The following is a 17,657-nucleotide window of genomic DNA, read 5'->3' as shown; positions in this document are numbered from 1 at the left end:
TAATCCATCCGTGGTGATCAACGTGTCCTGGGGTTTGCGGGTTTGCCGACCTTCTCTGTGCACTGGCACCAAAAACAAAAAAAAAAACAAAAAACACCAACCCTCACCCTAACCCACCCCACACGCCCCCACACACACACACACTGGCACACCTTTTGTGGCCCCATCCTGCGGGGTTGGGCGGTCGCCGCTCGGCAGCCTTACCATCCGTGGCCGGAGGAGCCCTCCTCGGTGATCTCGGAACGTTGCACCCGGGCCCGTATCAACTCGGCCATCTTCGTGTCGTCCGAGGGCAAAGGGTTCGACTCGATCGAGTTCATCCGACGGTACGGCTCGCAGAGTGTCCTCTGCCGGAAGGCCAAGAGTGCCGAGAACGTGTCGGCCTCCGAGCGACAGGTGAGTGTGCTGCTGTTTGTGTTTCGTTGTTTTGTTGTTGATGTTCCGTACCTCACCACCACCACGCCTCACTCTTTGGCGCTCTCTCTCTCTCTCTCTCTCTCTCTATCTCTCCATATCTGTCGCTCTATCTGTCTGGGTTACAAACACTGTTGAGTGTGACTTAATTAGCTTTGTGTGTCTGTGTGTTGTTTATTTGATTGTTTGTTTGTTTGTCACCCACCGTTTTTCGGAAGCTTTCTCTATTGTGCTGCTTATCCTACACAATGGAAATAAAATCCACCTCACCATTCTGGTTTTTAAGTGTTTTTTTTTATTACGTTACTGAAGTGCTTCTAGTCAAAACCACTTTTCCCTGTGTAAGCATTCATGCGAATGTGGAGTTTTAAACGTTTGCAATTGACACATTCGCTCCCGATCCACCGTTTTTGAAGTGCTCCACCGTACCGTGTGCACAAATCTTAAACACTTAAAGCACAAATCAACAGGTTGCCATGTCATTTAAAGCCTTTCGCTCTTTTTCACACCCTCCCAACACACAAAGACAATGGTAGCACCAGCAATCACTGAGCGGCCCCCAAGGGGATGCTTCTCTGCTGTCACAACGTAAAAGCGTCACTTTGCACGAATATGTCAAATATGTGTATTGATTCAATTCGGAATATATCAAAATTATTGTTCTCATTTGTAATCAATTTTGATGTTGTATCATAAATGTGTTATTGATTTCTTTCTCCACACGTTGTGCGTTGAAATTGTATTTTTTTTAAATAAAAGCTTACAAATTGACATTTTCCATTATCGGAAATTGAGCTGCTTACCTTGTTAAATCAACCAAGCTATCAACTCAATGCAATGAATCAAATAAACCCTATAATCCAAAATTTACTAAAATCCATTAAACACAAACATACACCTTCATATTATAAAGCAACTAATTTTAAATTTGTTTCTGAAATGATTTCAGTACTTCATGAGCATCACTATTTAACTGTTGACCTATTGGGAAACAAAAAGTTTTCACTGTTTGCCATGTCGGTTTCCAATTTTTGATAGCTTTAGTCAACTATTAAGGCCGGGGTACATTGTCCGTACTCTCTAGTATAATTTCGATTTTCACTAGCCCATCTGGCGGGCATTTTGCATTTTGTCAAACAATTTAGAACCGCTTCAGACAATATGTTATTTTTCCATGTTTTTTACTTAAACTGGACTGGAAAAGTTTTGTAAAAGGTAGATACACATGTTCTGTATGCATTTCAGTCGTTTTCGGATAAAAAAAGCTGTTAAAAAACTGCTTAAATTTGAGATCCGGCACGACCAGTCCCTCGATGACCAAAACAAGCTTCCATCAGTCGCCGCCAGATGCGCTAGTGAATATCGAAATTATACTAGCGATTACGGACAATGTCACCCGGCCTTAAAATATCTCTTGAAACTGCAACACTTGAACTGCTGCACACACCGAGAATTGTATGAAGTATTTTAAATTAATTAATTAAATACAATTGTCACATGTTTTCAACGTCTGGTTTTCATTCCACGTAATCTAAATCTCATGATCCTTGCTGTATTCGAAGTTATAAAGCTTTACGCTATCAAAATCCTTTACATTGGTATACAACTAGTCAGCTCTGTAGCCCTTCCTGATGCCCTTCAAAAGCAGAACAAATGAAGCATCCCAATCCGTAGTTCCTCGCTCGTGGAAATAAGTTCATCAAATACCGTAGCCTCGATCGAAGTAGGGTTTTGCACCGCGTCGCACACCAACCAAGTCCATTAGGAGCGGCGTCTCTCAAGCGAAGGACGTAGAGTGTGTAGAGTTTGCACGGGTTCGATTCGATCGGCAGCATCCATCAACCGACCGACTCACCAGTTGTAGTGTTATTTCACCATAATCCTCCACCCCTACCACCCACCAACACACACACACCCCACCACGCCCCACGACCCAAAATGTCGCTGTATGTTTCACCCCGCAGTAGAATCGTTCCCCGCGAGTGTTTTCCTTCCTTCCGTGTGTGCGTGCGTTTCTATGTTTTTTTGTGTGTTGAGTGTACTAGATGTAAAGCCCTTGTGTCACCGCAAACCACCGATCCCTGTTCCCCTACACACCCCACACCACTCCAACACCACCATTGACACGAGGTGTGCACTAATGTGTGTGTATGTGTGTGTGTGTAACACTTCAACACTCTCTCTCTCTCTTGTTTTCGCAGCAGATATGGAACGCGGCGTCGCCATTGAACCACTGTTCCGAATAAATAAATGTCCTTTTTCCGCTCTAAAGCTCCCAGGCTTCCCCAACATACCCCTCTCCCCACCTACTACCCACTCGTTACTGGTTTGATTGCACCGCACTAAATATCTCTGTCCGTTTGGCTCTTCACAGCGGCGCTTCTCCGAGTATCCCGAGTGGGAGACGGAAGACAGCACGACGGGCAACGGTACGTCCGCCCATTCGGCAAGTAACGCGCGGCGGAAAAAGTCGCTCCGGCAGGACTCGATCGAGATGGTGGAGTGTCACAAGGAGCCGGCCGCGGTCACCGTACCCGTCCCGGTCCCAGTACCGACCGTGACGCCCGGTGCGGTACCGGTCGTCGTCGGCACGACGCCAACGCTCGTCACGGTCGGTGTGCCGGTCGCGATCGGCAGCAAACCGGCGGTGGGAGCAGCGTCCGCCGCCACTGTCACAGCCAGTGCCACCGCAGCGGCGGCAGGGATCGTCAAGCCGACGCCGAAGCTGTCCAACCTGCCGACACTCTCGGTGTCCGGACCGTCGCCACCGCACGAGGAAGAATTCCTGTAATGTATTGCCAGCTTTACTTTTGCCCAACTTCCCGCCGCCTTCTCCCATCCGAGAGCGTACTTTGCTTTTGCTCACCCACCCATTCCCTGTTTGCGTCTGTGCCATGTGTGTATAGAACAGCAGTTGACCAACCATGTTTCATGAAACATCCCTACACCCTGCGTGCGCTGTCCTGTGTAGCATAACACCAATCTTCAAACGCGCTGCCGGCTGCGGTGCGTTTGCCGTTTGCTGCCGCTTTTGTGTTTGCCCAGCCGGCCGGCCACTGTACAGTTTAGAGCAAAAGAGCGGCCAGGCCGCTAAAAACTAAATACAACGCTGTAGAAATGTTTCATACCGAACCGTATTAGTGGTAATGCAGCTTTCAAGACGATTGAAGTGATCAACTTGACAGGAAAGCGCTGAGAAAATGAGAGAAAATAGAGAGAATACGATGTAATATTTCTTTTCCCCAACAGCGGATCACTTCAAGCGACGTCTGTAAATAGTAGTGAACGTGCTATTTCATACCGTAGAGTCCTTAACAAACAACATTCCTTCAGTGTTGGTTCCCTTTTGCTAATGCTTTAGCCGCGTAGTCTAGGACGCGTTAACCCATTTCCAGTACAGTTGCTAGAGCGTGAAGCGTCAAATAACTAAGCAAAGAGTCAAACAGAAGTTCAACTCGAATGGAAATGATCGAAACGGATTGTTATTTTCATACAGTTTTTAGCTTCCATGACCAACGCGCCAAAAGGTATGCAATCCGCATGGCATAACGTTCCAACTAGTCCTCTGTGACAGTTTGGAGTTTAAAATTATTAAATTATTTACCATGATTTTTTGATTAGTTGCTTGACGCTTCAAAATTGTTGCCAACCTGATGAGCATTCTTCATGTAGTATGCATTTTAAGCGAGATGAAATCCACAACAGAAACTAAAAAAACTGTGACATCGAATACTAAACGCTAGCGTGTGTTGTTGACTGTTTGAATCATGTTCGTAATTATTTTCCCCAAAACTGTTAACAATTAAAGTTTGCATGCAAATACTAGGCAAGATCTAAGGGTAGTCTGGTGACTGAAGAAAAGGATATAACCGTAACTGCATTTTTTATATTCATATACAAGGAGAGAAAATAATATTTAATGTTTCAGCTACTCTATTCTTCAATAATAACTATTTTTTGAAGAGCAAACATTCGAAAAAAGAAACAAACGAACACACACTGTGACTGTAATCATATTTGAAACGGGGAAGTAAAAACATGTCTTAAAGTATCTCAAAACTTGTTGCTCGCAGCCACCGTAGCATACATACAAATCGCCCATTTTATCACTCCCAATTACAGATGCAACAAAAAATTAGCAAAATTGCCAACCAAAGTGTTACTATCCCCCAGCCACGATAAATACGAACGTAGACGCAGAAAAGAACAACTTAATTCCCCATTTCTCTATCGAGTTGGGTGACCTTTTCAGTGGCTTGAGCTTCGGCCCATTCGGTGATACAATCAAAGTAAAAAAAAAGACAGGTTATTTCTATCGTTTTCCAAACTGTGCTCTCACAGCACTCCAGGGAGCTGTAATGTAGCACTTTTTGCTTAAATCGAACAAATCCCTCACCTTTTACTGCACTGAACCATGCCGATGGTGGCTTCTCTCGTTGGCGCTTTGATCCCATTTGATTCCCGTTTCTCGGGATCCCTTCCGAGCGTGCCGGGCATCATCGAGGTGGTAAACAATACTGCTAAATGTATTGACTTCGTGAAGATGATTCGATTGGCCAGTATACCCGCTGGGGAAAGGGAATGACATTTTCCCCGATCATGTTCCATCGGCAAATCAAATATCGTTCTTGAAGGGGAAGAAGAAGAAATAGACTACAATATAACACACTCACATACAGACACACACACAAGAATACTCTGACCGACCGCAATCCCTAACGGTCCATCCGAATTGACCATTCGGATGATGAGATAGGTTTATTTTGGGGTGGATTTTTGGTCGTTTCTTTATTTGCCCCAACAACGACTTATGTTTTATCTGACGACCAACGAACGCTGCTGAGCGGTGTGGACCACTTCAACCGGGAACTACGCTGGGACGCTGGGCTTGATCTTGGGTTTGCAGCTTTGCGGGGATTTCTCTGAACGGGGATTTCATTTCTTCACGTCCACCCGCTTTGTACATCATCCATTGGCCATCAAGAGGTTCTTCTTGCTTTTCGCAATGTGCTTCCATTTCCAGCTCTATACGTATTACATTTATGTCGCTGCGTACGTCTACCACCCTTCCTGTCTGTCTGTGACTTGTCAATTCTGTAACCTGAATGTCAGTCAGTGCCATCATCCATCGAAGCGTAAGAGTAGGTTCGGCGGGGTCACATTTTCAGCTTTTCGATTAATGTACATCCGGGATCAACAAAAAAATGGGGGGGGGGGGGAGGCGAACGGATATGTACAGGTTGGATTCCACTTTCCCGGAATGCCCTTAACGCAAATACCCGGGCACCGTCCACTTGACCCGAGCTCGACTCAAACAAGGATAATCAAACGCCGAGTGGTTTCCTTTTCTGTGGCAAAACCGTCGTTGTTGTCGTTGCCGTCGTCCGTAAAAATAACAGTGACGAATTCGTTCCCCCATCGATCGGACGGGTTCTCCATTTTGCGGTTACTCTGTGAAGCCTCGCTGCCATACTCCATGGCCTCCATCCAGACCCCGGTACGGTACATTCTTATCGCCCTTATTTTCCGATATGCATCCAAATCATCAAATTGTCAAACCGGCCTTGCTGTCGAGGTTAAGCAACCATCGCCACCATCGGCCGAGCCTAGCTTTTCGCCAACGCGCTGAGAGGTTGATCTTTGCCGCAAGCTTTCGACGAAATTCAATTATGCAAATCACGAAACGAAAATATGTAAACTATCCTTTCCCGGACCCAGAACGACCATCTGCTCTGTGTGTGTGTGTGTGTGTGTGTGTGTGAGTTGTACAAGAAACGACTCTCGGGTAGCTCTTGGGGTTTGTTTTCGGCAAGCGGATTTTGTTTCACATTCTGCACCGGGATTACATGGTGCTTGGCTCGATGAAGTGGCACGATTGTGGATTATCATTGTGGCCCTTAGGTATGACCTTTTTCCTGGAACATCCTTCTCCGGTATCCCGGCAAAGGCTTTAAAATTCTAAGCCCCAAAAACACTCATTTCAACTTCAAGATGTAGATCCGACGAGTTAGTTTGTGTTTTTGTAGCATACTTGCTCAGAAATATCATTCTGGGACGTCTTTAAGACCGATTTTTCTTGAAAGATTGTTTTAAATTGAAATCTAGAAACCAAAATATTCCAATCTTAAATCAAACCAGTTTGAAATCAGCTTTTAAATCTTTCCCCAATCACGTAGAACGCCATCAGCCATCGATTGGACTAGCATTCGTTTTCTGAAAATTAAGTAACATCTTTCGTGCATCGCAATCAAAATAATTGTTTTGCGGTCATTTTGATAGCATTATTTACTAAATAAAGTTGGCGTTTAATCAAAAACATCTAATTTTTAAAAACTAAATTTAATTAAATTATTGATCAGTTCAACATCGATTACATTAACAATCATCGATGCTCAAAAACAATCCTTATTATTAATATTCAATAAAACAACATTAATTGCACAGCGCCACCTGTTGGAATAGTTTCCTAGTATTCAATGGATTAAATAGTGAATCTTGTTATGGATTTGATAGCTTCTTCAGCTAATTCAGTTTCATCCAATGCTCCACTAACTAAAATCTTGCAAATTTTAAATTAAAAGTGAACTTATCACAACGTTGCGTTTGAATGAAATATTGCTTAGTAGCGTCATGTCGGCTTTCATGTTGGGTTTAAAATAAACAACACAAAAAGCACACATGCCTGCTTTATACCATATGATGCGCAACAGAATTGAATTAAGCTTGCACAGAATAGATCACTACCACTCTCCCAACCAGACACCATACATTCTAATGCTTTGTTCTAACATGCAATACCTCTACAAGACAGTCTACAAAGTTGCAACGAATCTCTGCACAGTAATCTCTATTTGCGATCCATCAGTTTGCAGCATAATTTCATACGCTAGTACAAACATAGTACATATTTGCTGCAAACTACGACGAGGTTTAATGCAATAAATCCTTCCTCATTTCCTGCCGTCTTGATTTTCCCCGCATGGCACACTCACACAAACACACTGGCCAGCGGAGCGGACGGAAGTCTAAAGCTGTGCTTTGCGAGTGCACTTATCCTAGAACTCGGCATATCCTGTGTAAGACTAAAAGTAAATTCTACACCCATATGATCCCGGGGGAACAGCGAAACGTGTCACGCTACGGAAATTAATGCATCCGCTCCAGTGAAGGAAAAGTGGGTAAAGCAATTTTCTCCGTGCACGAGAGTCGGTTAGCAAGGGGGTTTCTGTTTTTTTAGTGTGTGTCTTATTCTTATTCTCCTTCAACCTCAGCCCAATGACATGTAACTCCAATGACACCCGATAAGAATGGCAATGTCGTGCGGTGCCTCCGCTGCAATAACGTGCTCGAGGAGGCGACGCGAAATCGAATGTAGAAAGCATCCGTCCGGTTTTCGAGCCACCCAAGGGTACCTTTGCCGGGTGAGTGTAAAAGCGACCCACTATACTCGAGGCTCGATTTGCCCACCGCCCCACGAACCACTTCACGCCACGTCAAGTGAAGGCACTTGGCGAAATGGCAATTCCGTTAGCGCTGCCAGCGAGCGGGAAGCATCCGTGTACTTGACCGGATTTCGATTACAGCATTATTATCCGGTCGCGCGAGCGCTCACACACGCTTGTTGTTAGTCGCTGGCTGCTGTCGCTGAAATGCTTCGCAAATATTCCCCTTGCCTTGGGCGCAAATCAGTACACACACACACATACACACACGTGTGTGCATCCGTTGTTACCGTGTACCGCCACTGCTGAATGTGAGCTTTAAAAGTGTACAAAAGATGGGACGAGCTTTTCCGCTGTTTCCCTCCACCAACCAATGGCACAGGGATGAGAAGGGAAACCAGCAAAGACATTGTGCTAATGCACACCGTGTTGATCGTGGAGGGGCTGGGATAATATGGAACGAAAGCAAGTTCTTTTAGCAGCAAATCGACCCAAACCCAAAACCGAAACCGGTCCTTTTGCAGGCTAAAAACAAACCTCCATTTAGCGGCGATGGGAAACCCCGAAGCAAAGGCACGATTTTCCCACCACCATTTGCACCATTAGTGTGCCCAATTGTGATAAACTTTAGGTTATGGGGTCTGTTTCTCGTTGACTGAGGCAGTGTGTGTGTGTGAGTATGTGTGTGGTTTGCTTCTGCCGTTGAGTAGCAATGCCCTCCTTGGTTGCGAGTGGCACGAGAACGTTTAAGAAATTAGAAACGGATACTTTCGGTACCATTCTGTGCCCATTTCACTCTGCCGTGATTGTCGATCGTTGTCGTGGGTTTTTTGTTTGCCGCAACTATTTCCTACGTCGTGGTTTGTTTGTTTTCTGGGGCGAAGGAAAGCTTTAAGATTGAATGGGAAATCTGGCAAATGCGGAGTTAATAGGGGTGAAAATTACAGGCAAATAAACTTTATGTATAATTGCGCTTGGTGGCGAGCATTGGAAATGAAAGGCACATATTTTTGAGTGTTTAATTAAAACAATTTAATGTTATTGGTTCTTATGAACAATTTATTAGCGCATACTGATTTGCGATAAGTTTTTTTGATAAATAAATTTTTAGATTCAGCCAAATTCAGACAAGGGCAATAAGCTGCCTCAACCATAGATGAATAAGTACAATATTCTGAATTTATACGAATTATTCCAATGAATATTTGATCATCCATCGCAGTTAATTAACTTCAAAGAAGAAACCCCCATAAACAGCCCAGCAAAGATCTGTTGTCGTTACACTGGCAATGAATAAAATGCAAACAACCAAGCATTTACTATCGTCGTAAACCCTGCTATTTGCCAAGCTCTTTCCAGTGCGCTCGCCTTCAGTATGGCTGTAGCATACTTCGAACCGTTTCCAGCTATTAGCACACCTACCCCAAACCAAACAATCCTTGCAATGAAATAAACCAATCGGGAACAATGTGAAGGCAATTGCAACATCCTCCCAGGTGCGATAACACTGCACGGAATGAGCTTGAGCCAACTGCAACCAACATAGCCTTGTTTAAAGATGCCATCGCAAGCCATCCTCATCCGAACGGTTTCGCTAAATCGAACGTTCGTCACAGTAATGCGGTGCAACCTAATTAGCACAACCGCACCGTCACAGGGCGATGGTTTGGGGAGTAACGCTTGCTGTCGGCACCCACTTGAAGCGTTGCAGGCCGGTTTGATCCTTAACCACCGTTGCGTGCTCGCTGGCAGGATAAACGGTGCCACCGCCAGCGGGAGTTCCCTTCCATCCTCCCAAAGGAGATTACCAAGCTTGACCAGGTGCCATTCGACACGACAATGCATTGCATCGGAAGCGATCGCACGCTGCTCGCTGCGCAATGCCGCCACCATTCCGCACCAACCAACCGAACCCTGAAGCCAATTATTTTCGTAATCCTCTTACGGATGAAGGTCGGCATCAACTATCATCAACTGCTGCTGCTGCTGCTGCTGCTATTGCCGTTGCAAGAGCATTATCGCAAGAGAAACGCTGCACATTCAGCACAATGCACCTGATTGCATACCTGCCAGGGGCCAATCAAGTGACCCAAACCGGTTTACGGTAGACTTAGATTTCTAGTGCTTGAAGAGAGTTTGAATGTAGCAAATAGAGCGTGCTCCGGATAGACATGCAGGACTCAAAACGGAACTAAACATTGAAACCACTCGTGCATACCGACTGATCGTTTGTTCAGCTCTTCATGTCAATTTCACCCGAAGTATTCGTTCTTTTGTGTAGGCTAAATATTTTGAGCATTTATAATCATTTTTTATCATTTATTTTTGGTTTAACGTTTTAGTATTCGTGTTCACGTATCCTGTGGTGTGTAAATAATTAGGCTTTGAAAAATATTCATTCCACATCCCTCCCTATCGCAAAACCCGCTTTGACAAATGTAACGCCATCTGCACCTGCGAGCCTAAAACTAATCATAACTTTTTTCTTCTTACTTTCTTTCTCTTTTCTTTCTCTTTCTCTTTCTCTCTTTTTCTCTTTCTCTCCATTGCATTGCATTCCTTTGCACAAACGCACAAACACTCAAACGAAATTCGGCCTGTTTTCTTATTTACACCACTGATTGTTTTATAAAATAGATTATAAAATCGATACAAAGTAAAGGAACGAGTAAAGACAGCTAGGGACTTAGTAGAAAGCTCATTTCGACTCTATTTTCATCGGACAAGCGTTCAAAGGTGTGATAGTTTGAGGATAGAGGAATAACCTGAATGGAACAAATAGAAACCCCAACCAAGAAGGGCCCGTTTAGAGATACTAAGAGATACTTAGAATTATATAAAACTGTTTTATACACTTGATAGTTGCAAAGTATAGAACAATTTGATATATTGTTTTTCCCCTTTTTAAAATGCAACCAACCGAAGCAGGGCTAGGGATACGAAGATTGACCGAAGAAGGGACGGATAGTTCAGGACCAATGCCAAGACAGGAATCTATCGCATCTCTCTAGTAGCTAAATGTGTGTAGCAGAAGGATCAAGAGCACTCTCCGTAACTGGCCCCCATGCCACAAAACCAGATCGATCCTTACCACGGTGCTGAGTTTCCATTGGTTTCCTTGACAACCTCAACCGAACCGAGCTTTAATGTGATCGTTATCGGACTAAACCACGTGCAGTGACTGAGGCTGCCACAAACGGCTGCCAGTTTATCAACCTTACTTGACGGATCAAACCTGTAGCTCATCCGGCATTTCAAACCAAAACTTCGCTTTTATGATAGAAACGAACAAACGAACCATAGATACTAGCAATCGAGTGCCATCAATCTAGTACCAGCATGTTCACGCGAAATTGTATGACATTATCAGTAGCAGGAATGCGTATATTTTAGTAGGATCTTCTCTTCAATCATTTCATTTTCCTGTTAATACTCATACATCAGGAAGAAATTTAAAGTTTCGTAATGTTATTGGAACCGATCACCGTTTTTCGTACCTTTCGAATTTAGTACTCGTGATAGAACTGATTATAGTCGAGCAGCAAAAGGGAACCAATTGTATCGTTTAGCAAGTATAGACCAAACACGAATCAACTGTGTAAGACGTACGTATGAATGTATGTGTGTGTTTGCGTGTGTACTAATAGTTATAACCGGTAAGCAAATTTTATATCAGTATCAATGTCTTTGAGATCATATTGTGGTTCTCCGAGATGCTTGTGCAAACCCAGCAGCAGCAACGGCAGCAGCAGCAGCAACCACTAGCAGAAGCCCTTGCTTCTAAACCTCTAAGCTACTAAGCTCGACTGGAGTCTGGACAGGCTGAGTAGGAAGCTGCAAGTCGGAAGGTAGCTGAAGCGAACGGACCTATTTATTTTCCTACGTACGATATGTGAATATACCCGTTTGTGTCCCGATTTCGAGTTGCTACAATAAAGATACGTGACCACACTAAGTGCGAGACGAAACAATAAACGTATGGCATCGTGCTATAAAGAAGCAATACAAATGTTTGCCATAATTCTCACCTTTGCTCTGTAAAAAGATTTCTTTCAGCAGAAAATTTGCCTGATTGGAGCTCCAAGGGAGATCATGTATCATGTGCAAAAAGTATTTTCACACTTACCGGTGGGAACAGTCGGAGCTCTTTCATATGAATATTCAGCAAGATAAATGACTCTTTAAAGGATGCTCTGCACACTTAGGTGGCAAGTCCATATACAACCTCATAACATTGGTGCTCGATGGGAAGCCGTGCCCCCGGAACGAATCATAATGATAAATCATACAAAGTGCCACCCCTTTCAAGCTCCTCTGCCACGAGCAATCATCGATTTTCATGTACAATATATTGCCCCAATGTGTACCATTAGAGCATAAATTGTCTCCATTGAACTGCTCTCGGTGCGAGTGTTTCACCGGGGAAAAATATCTCGTTTCCTCGTTTTGTACTACCACTTGACTACACATTGGCACGGTTTTTTTTGTAAGGTTTGGCATGACCACACAGTACAGTCGGAAAGAAAATCTCATCTTCACCACCGTCGAGTCATGCAGTGGCATTTATTTAAATCAAAACCCCAACGATAATGCAGCACCATAGCGCGGAAGCGTCATAAAACTTTTCCAGCTCTTTCGGAACTCTTTTTGATACAGCATATCCGCTCGACGAATGGAGCAATTTGCAACAATCTAGCAAAGCCGAATGGTCAGACAAAGGCAAAAAAGGCTCGCTGTAGCACACCACAATTTTACAACCATTTACATGCTTCATGAACTTTCTCGCCATCATTCCTGGTAGCACCTTCGTCGTCCTAGCCCAAACACCGATGTCCGTAATGGTGTGCTATTTGCCATCGTGATGAAGCCCGCTGGGCTCGCAGTGCTTGTGAGCTGGATGGATTATCGTTTGCGCTACCCCATTCGCTGCAGACGTGCGACCGCTCTCGATGCTTGCCCATGCCGCTGCACTAAATCATACACCCACGGGGAAGCGTTTTTTTAATGATGTACTAAAAAACAAACAAACCAACCACACCTTGCAAAAAAAATACCCCAATCTAGTGATAAGAAAAGTTTTGCCCAGCATCCTCTGCGCCAGACTGCTCAGTTGACCGTGATTTGCATACATTTTCGCGGCCACTTTGGACTGATGATGTTTGTGCGAACAAAAGCTGTAAAAAAAGTAACTAAAATGCTCTCTCGAGAACGCATGGCAAACAACAAAAACTGAGCGATGGAACGAGCGACACCGATTGGACTTTGTAACATTTTTAAACGACTTGGTGAATGGCTTTGGGGGAGTCCACCAGCGAAAGTGACACTTTTATTGGGCACGTCACGGTTTTGAAGATAAGTGCTTGTACTTTATGAAATTGATATGGTTCGCGGGGGACAAAGATGTATTGAAAATGCTGACAATATTTATGTTTCCAGATAAAATGAAATTATCGCAACAATTTGTTACATCATCATCGGCTAAATGGTTAAATTAAATGATAATTGAACCTCATCAAATTTATGTTATTTTCTATTTTTAAACAGTACAAGTAAAACTGAGAAAATAGATAAACCATTGATGATTACATTTTGTGTAATTGTTTTGTATTAAATGTTTGGTTACATTATTCATTTCAGAACATTGTTACCTAATATTTGATAGTTTTCATTTATTATAGTAAGTAATTCGTGTTCGTTTAGAGCAAAGTAGTATTGAGACTATTATTTACGTTAATAATATGATGTAATCCTAGTATTTAGACATATATTTATAATAAGCTTTATTTGTTAGTACACACACTTCATTTCATACGCCTGAAGCTATGCAATTTGCTTTACCAAGTGCTACAATTGACGCTTAATGCGTGGTTAATTTTTAAGCAAGTTAATCTTTAAAAGCTGTTAATGCTATGTTATGCTATGCTACTTATCCAAAAGCCACATTTAAATTTAAAAAAAATAGTAATAAGCCAGCATCAGAAATCAGTTGACCCGAGAACGTATTGCAGACGTATTACAGAAGAAAAACTTCGATATTTGCCCACTCGTTATTTTGGGGAGTTTTTTTCAGCTTCAAATCCTGCTTGTATACATTTCCTATTCTATTAGCACCTGACCTTGTCCGGTATCTGTTACTCATCAGCCCCTTCTGAATTCCGGGTGTCGAGAAAGTGTCAAACATTCAGCATGTCATTGTGTACCTGCCCCTGTCAATCATGGAAAACCCTCGACGACAGACAAACAAACGCCTAGTGATGATGTTTCCCCTAGCGCTAGAGCCCGTTCTTCAAGCTTACGCCTGTCATTGCCATTTCCGTTTTCATGCTATTTCTTTTGCTTGGAAAATACTGCTTGACAAACCATATAGAAAAACAAATACATAGAACGGTAGTCGTAGACTTTTAAGCAACAAGAAGCCAAAACAGAAGAAAAAAGCTTCAAAACTTCCCTGCTTATGTCACTTCCCGCAGCCCTGTCATCGCAATGAGGACTGATTTGGAGCTTGCCAGTGTAATTGAATTAATTTTCCATTTCTCCCCTTCACACACACTCACACTGCTGGTTTTGCAACCGGTTGATGGTCATCTACTTGGGCAAACAAAAACAAAACAACATTGTCATCATTAGCAAACAGCTCGAGAAGAACCCGACGGTCGAGACGGACGTCGCTAGCACAAGCTCCACAGATGAGCCGTTAGATAAGGAGCGCTATTAAACGCTACCGGAGCGTCAGTGCCAACAGATGGAGACAGATCGACAGTGTAATTGCAAATTGTTTCAATTTACCAATTTAACTAAAATAACAAATCAATGGCCGGAACGGAATGACATCCCTCCGGGAAAATCACGTCCATTGAGGAGAGATCCAAAAAAAATGATTCAAATATCTCGAAAGGCTTACTGGCACCTCGAACAAAAAGGGAATCCCTTTTTTTGGAAATGGAATCTCTCTGTTTTCACCACGAACCTCGATGGAGACGGTTTAATTTCAAGTGTAAATATTTACCTAGCTGATAATGAATGACGCTCGGTTTTCGAGGGCGAGCTTTTCATCGAGCCTGTAACGGCGATCCTTCATGATGCTCCCGGACGTGTCGGTAGAAATCCTCTTCGGGAGTTGAATTAATAGTACCGCGGCGTGAAACGTGCAATGATTCAAAACAACCAGCGGACAACGGACGAAGGCAAGTGATAATTAGCAAACGAAAACGAAGCGGCCAGCCGATCGTTGGCTGTAGTTTTATTTGACGAATGGCGAATGTTCGCGCACCATTGAGAGTTGGGTTTTATTTATGGTAATCTTTCTCGTTTTTACCATCGGAAAAGTGTTTTTGTGAGTTCAACATACCAATCAATGTGATGAAAGCACGGGGAAAAATGTGGCGGGCCCTTCGCTCGTCACTAGAGGAGACGTGCCAATTAGTGGTGTCATTATTTCACTGATTGGGGGCTAAAATTTGACGCACAAAAAGTAGCATAATAAATGAAGCGTTGATTGAAGTTGCACTAAAATCACTATTAGTTTTTTTTTATAAACTGCATCAAAGAGAAGTGCAGAGGGAAGATATTGTCACACAGAACCAAATGTTAAAATGTGAAAGGAAATGCATGCATGTTATATGTTGAAGAGACAATAATGTTTCCTCCAAAAATAACTCAACAAAGAAATGCTCTCGCGTATTATCGTGGCTGGAGGTAGAGTAAGCAAGCAGTAGTACTAAAACATCCAAGAGAAAGTACCCTACATATGGATTCCGCTGTCTATTTAGCTATGGTTATGCATTGGCTACATGATTGTCAATTTACAACGACTACACCACAAAACAAACTACCAGTGTCAACACAGTTCCTTCCCGGCTCCCGTGGCCACTTTGAGCCGACCTCTGTCAGTCAGTGTTACATACTGTATTGTACTAAGTAAATGTACTAAACGTAAGTCTTTTACATGGGCTAGCAGTTCGTAAGTATAATACTGAATTTCTAAACGAAAATAGAAAAAAACAGCAAAAAAAAAGTTTGAAGGAAACTAAGCATAAGGATAAAACCATTGATACATTTTATATATGACACGGGACCACTTTGTGTCTTGTTTCGGTAAATCCCTCCATAAACCTTCGTACAGAGTGCGCTCATAAATTCACACAGGCAGTGATCAGACAGCTGAAATGAGATCACTATCGGTAGGGAAAATAGACAGTTTTAAACACATGAACATATTCAAGTAGCGTTCTAGTACCGATTTGTGTAACTGATTCAATGTCTGATTAGCAACTTTTCATGGAACGTGTACTAAACACCTGGGCGGGGATATGTGAAAGAAATAATAAGCAAAACCATATAACTTTCGAATGTCTTTTGCGAGAATCAAGAGTACCCTATTGTGTGTACATAAAAACCGAAAAATTGTTCAATGAATGTTCATAACATATAGCAATTGTTGAATTGGGAAAAGTGGAGGAAAAACATTAGCACTCTGTTAGCATCACCCTAACAACCCAACAATATCAAAGTTGAATGTTAGGTTAGTAAAAACAAATAATAACGAAACCAACACCCCCGGAATAGGAAAAGCCCCGGACGATATTCTAAGCATACCACTATGCAACTAAGCCTTAACACTACACTCTCCTGTGAGTAGCCTGGCCAGGGCCGCGTGTCGAAGAAGTTTAATCGATGATCCCCAGGTATCATCAAGCTAACCTCCCTGTCTTACGAAAAGGAAGCGAAAAAAACACCAGTTAAATTAGCAATCTCGTACAAAACTGTAAAAAAAAATCAATCGTTAATCTTTCCACTTCCCTTCTCTCTTTCTGTCTGCACCGTTAAACATATCTCCAGTTGTGCGATTCTCTTCGTAAATCCTAACACTCACACCTATCGTTGTCTAACGTGCTATCGGTTGTACACGTGTTACAACTATTCTACGGCTAGCGTCTTATAATCCTTCCCTGAAAATTCCCTGGGAAACAAGTCACTTCTCCATCTTTCTCCAAAACCTATCGTTGTTGTTTGGAACACTTTTAAACTATACCCATTGTTCTATGCTGTATCTATAACTCTTTACTATCGTGCAACTCATTATAACATTAAAGAAATCACTATCAACCAAAAACCAAAAACAACGAGGACCATTACTGTGAAAACCAATTTGCGTACCGGTAGAGCAAACATACAGATCACTCTCCCACGACTTGACTTCATTGTGATTCACGTTTCGCGATACATAAAGTGAGGGAGAATAGATCCATGAACAAAAAAAAATATGACAAAAAAATCCAGTTAGAAAGAAAACAAAGATGAATATATGGTACAGTAAACATAGTGTAACGTTTAGAAGTAGCAGATTTAAACTGATGTCCCTGTTTGTTGCGGCAATGAAACTACGAAAACGTGTAAACCAATTCGCTACTAATGAGCGTGATCATACTCATGTAACGTTCGTATCACTCAGAGAACGCAGGTGCAGGTTCTTTGCAAGTATCGTTAAGCCTGACTAGATACGACACCACTTTTAATGTGCACACTTTTATGTAACAGAACTACTATCACCCAATCTACCCACGCACCTCTTGCCGGTTACTGATCCGGGACGATTGCGATGCGATACAGCGGAATTCAAACCATAAGAAGTAAATAAACAAACCATCAGATAGTATTTTAACATACCGTTTGATGTTGTTGTCCTGTTCAGATTGCAAGTATTGAGAAAATGACTAAAGAAGTAAAAACCAAGGAGCGGGTAATTTACTTGTATTGCGGGAAGGTAAGTATCAGATCAATAGTTTGTACTAAAAAGAATGA

General features: G+C 42.7%; 1 protein-coding gene across 4 annotated transcripts in view; it reads left to right on the top strand.

Moving 5' to 3' along the window:
* Window positions 1–17,521, top strand: part of LOC3290216 (uncharacterized) — a 109,152-nt gene extending 91,631 nt beyond the window's left edge. For 2 of the 4 annotated variants that reach the window (XM_061646663.1, XM_061646662.1), the window contains exons 7-9: window positions 199–396; window positions 2,789–3,201; window positions 14,484–17,521. In XM_061646663.1, coding sequence (XP_061502647.1) covers window positions 199–396; window positions 2,789–3,201; window positions 14,484–14,571 — 699 coding nt within the window. In that variant the 3' untranslated portion in view covers window positions 14,572–17,521. Of the gene's footprint in view, window positions 1–198; window positions 397–2,788; window positions 3,202–10,493 lie in introns of all 4 variants that reach the window. The other 2 variants (XM_061646665.1, XM_061646666.1) reach the window with 2 other exon arrangements.
* The last annotated feature ends 136 nt before the right edge of the window (window positions 17,522–17,657 follow it).

Source organism: Anopheles gambiae, chromosome 2, assembly GCF_943734735.2.
Source record: "Anopheles gambiae chromosome 2, idAnoGambNW_F1_1, whole genome shotgun sequence".
NCBI classification, from domain to species: domain Eukaryota; kingdom Metazoa; phylum Arthropoda; class Insecta; order Diptera; family Culicidae; genus Anopheles; species Anopheles gambiae.
This window is presented reverse-complemented; position numbering and strand designations above follow the sequence as displayed.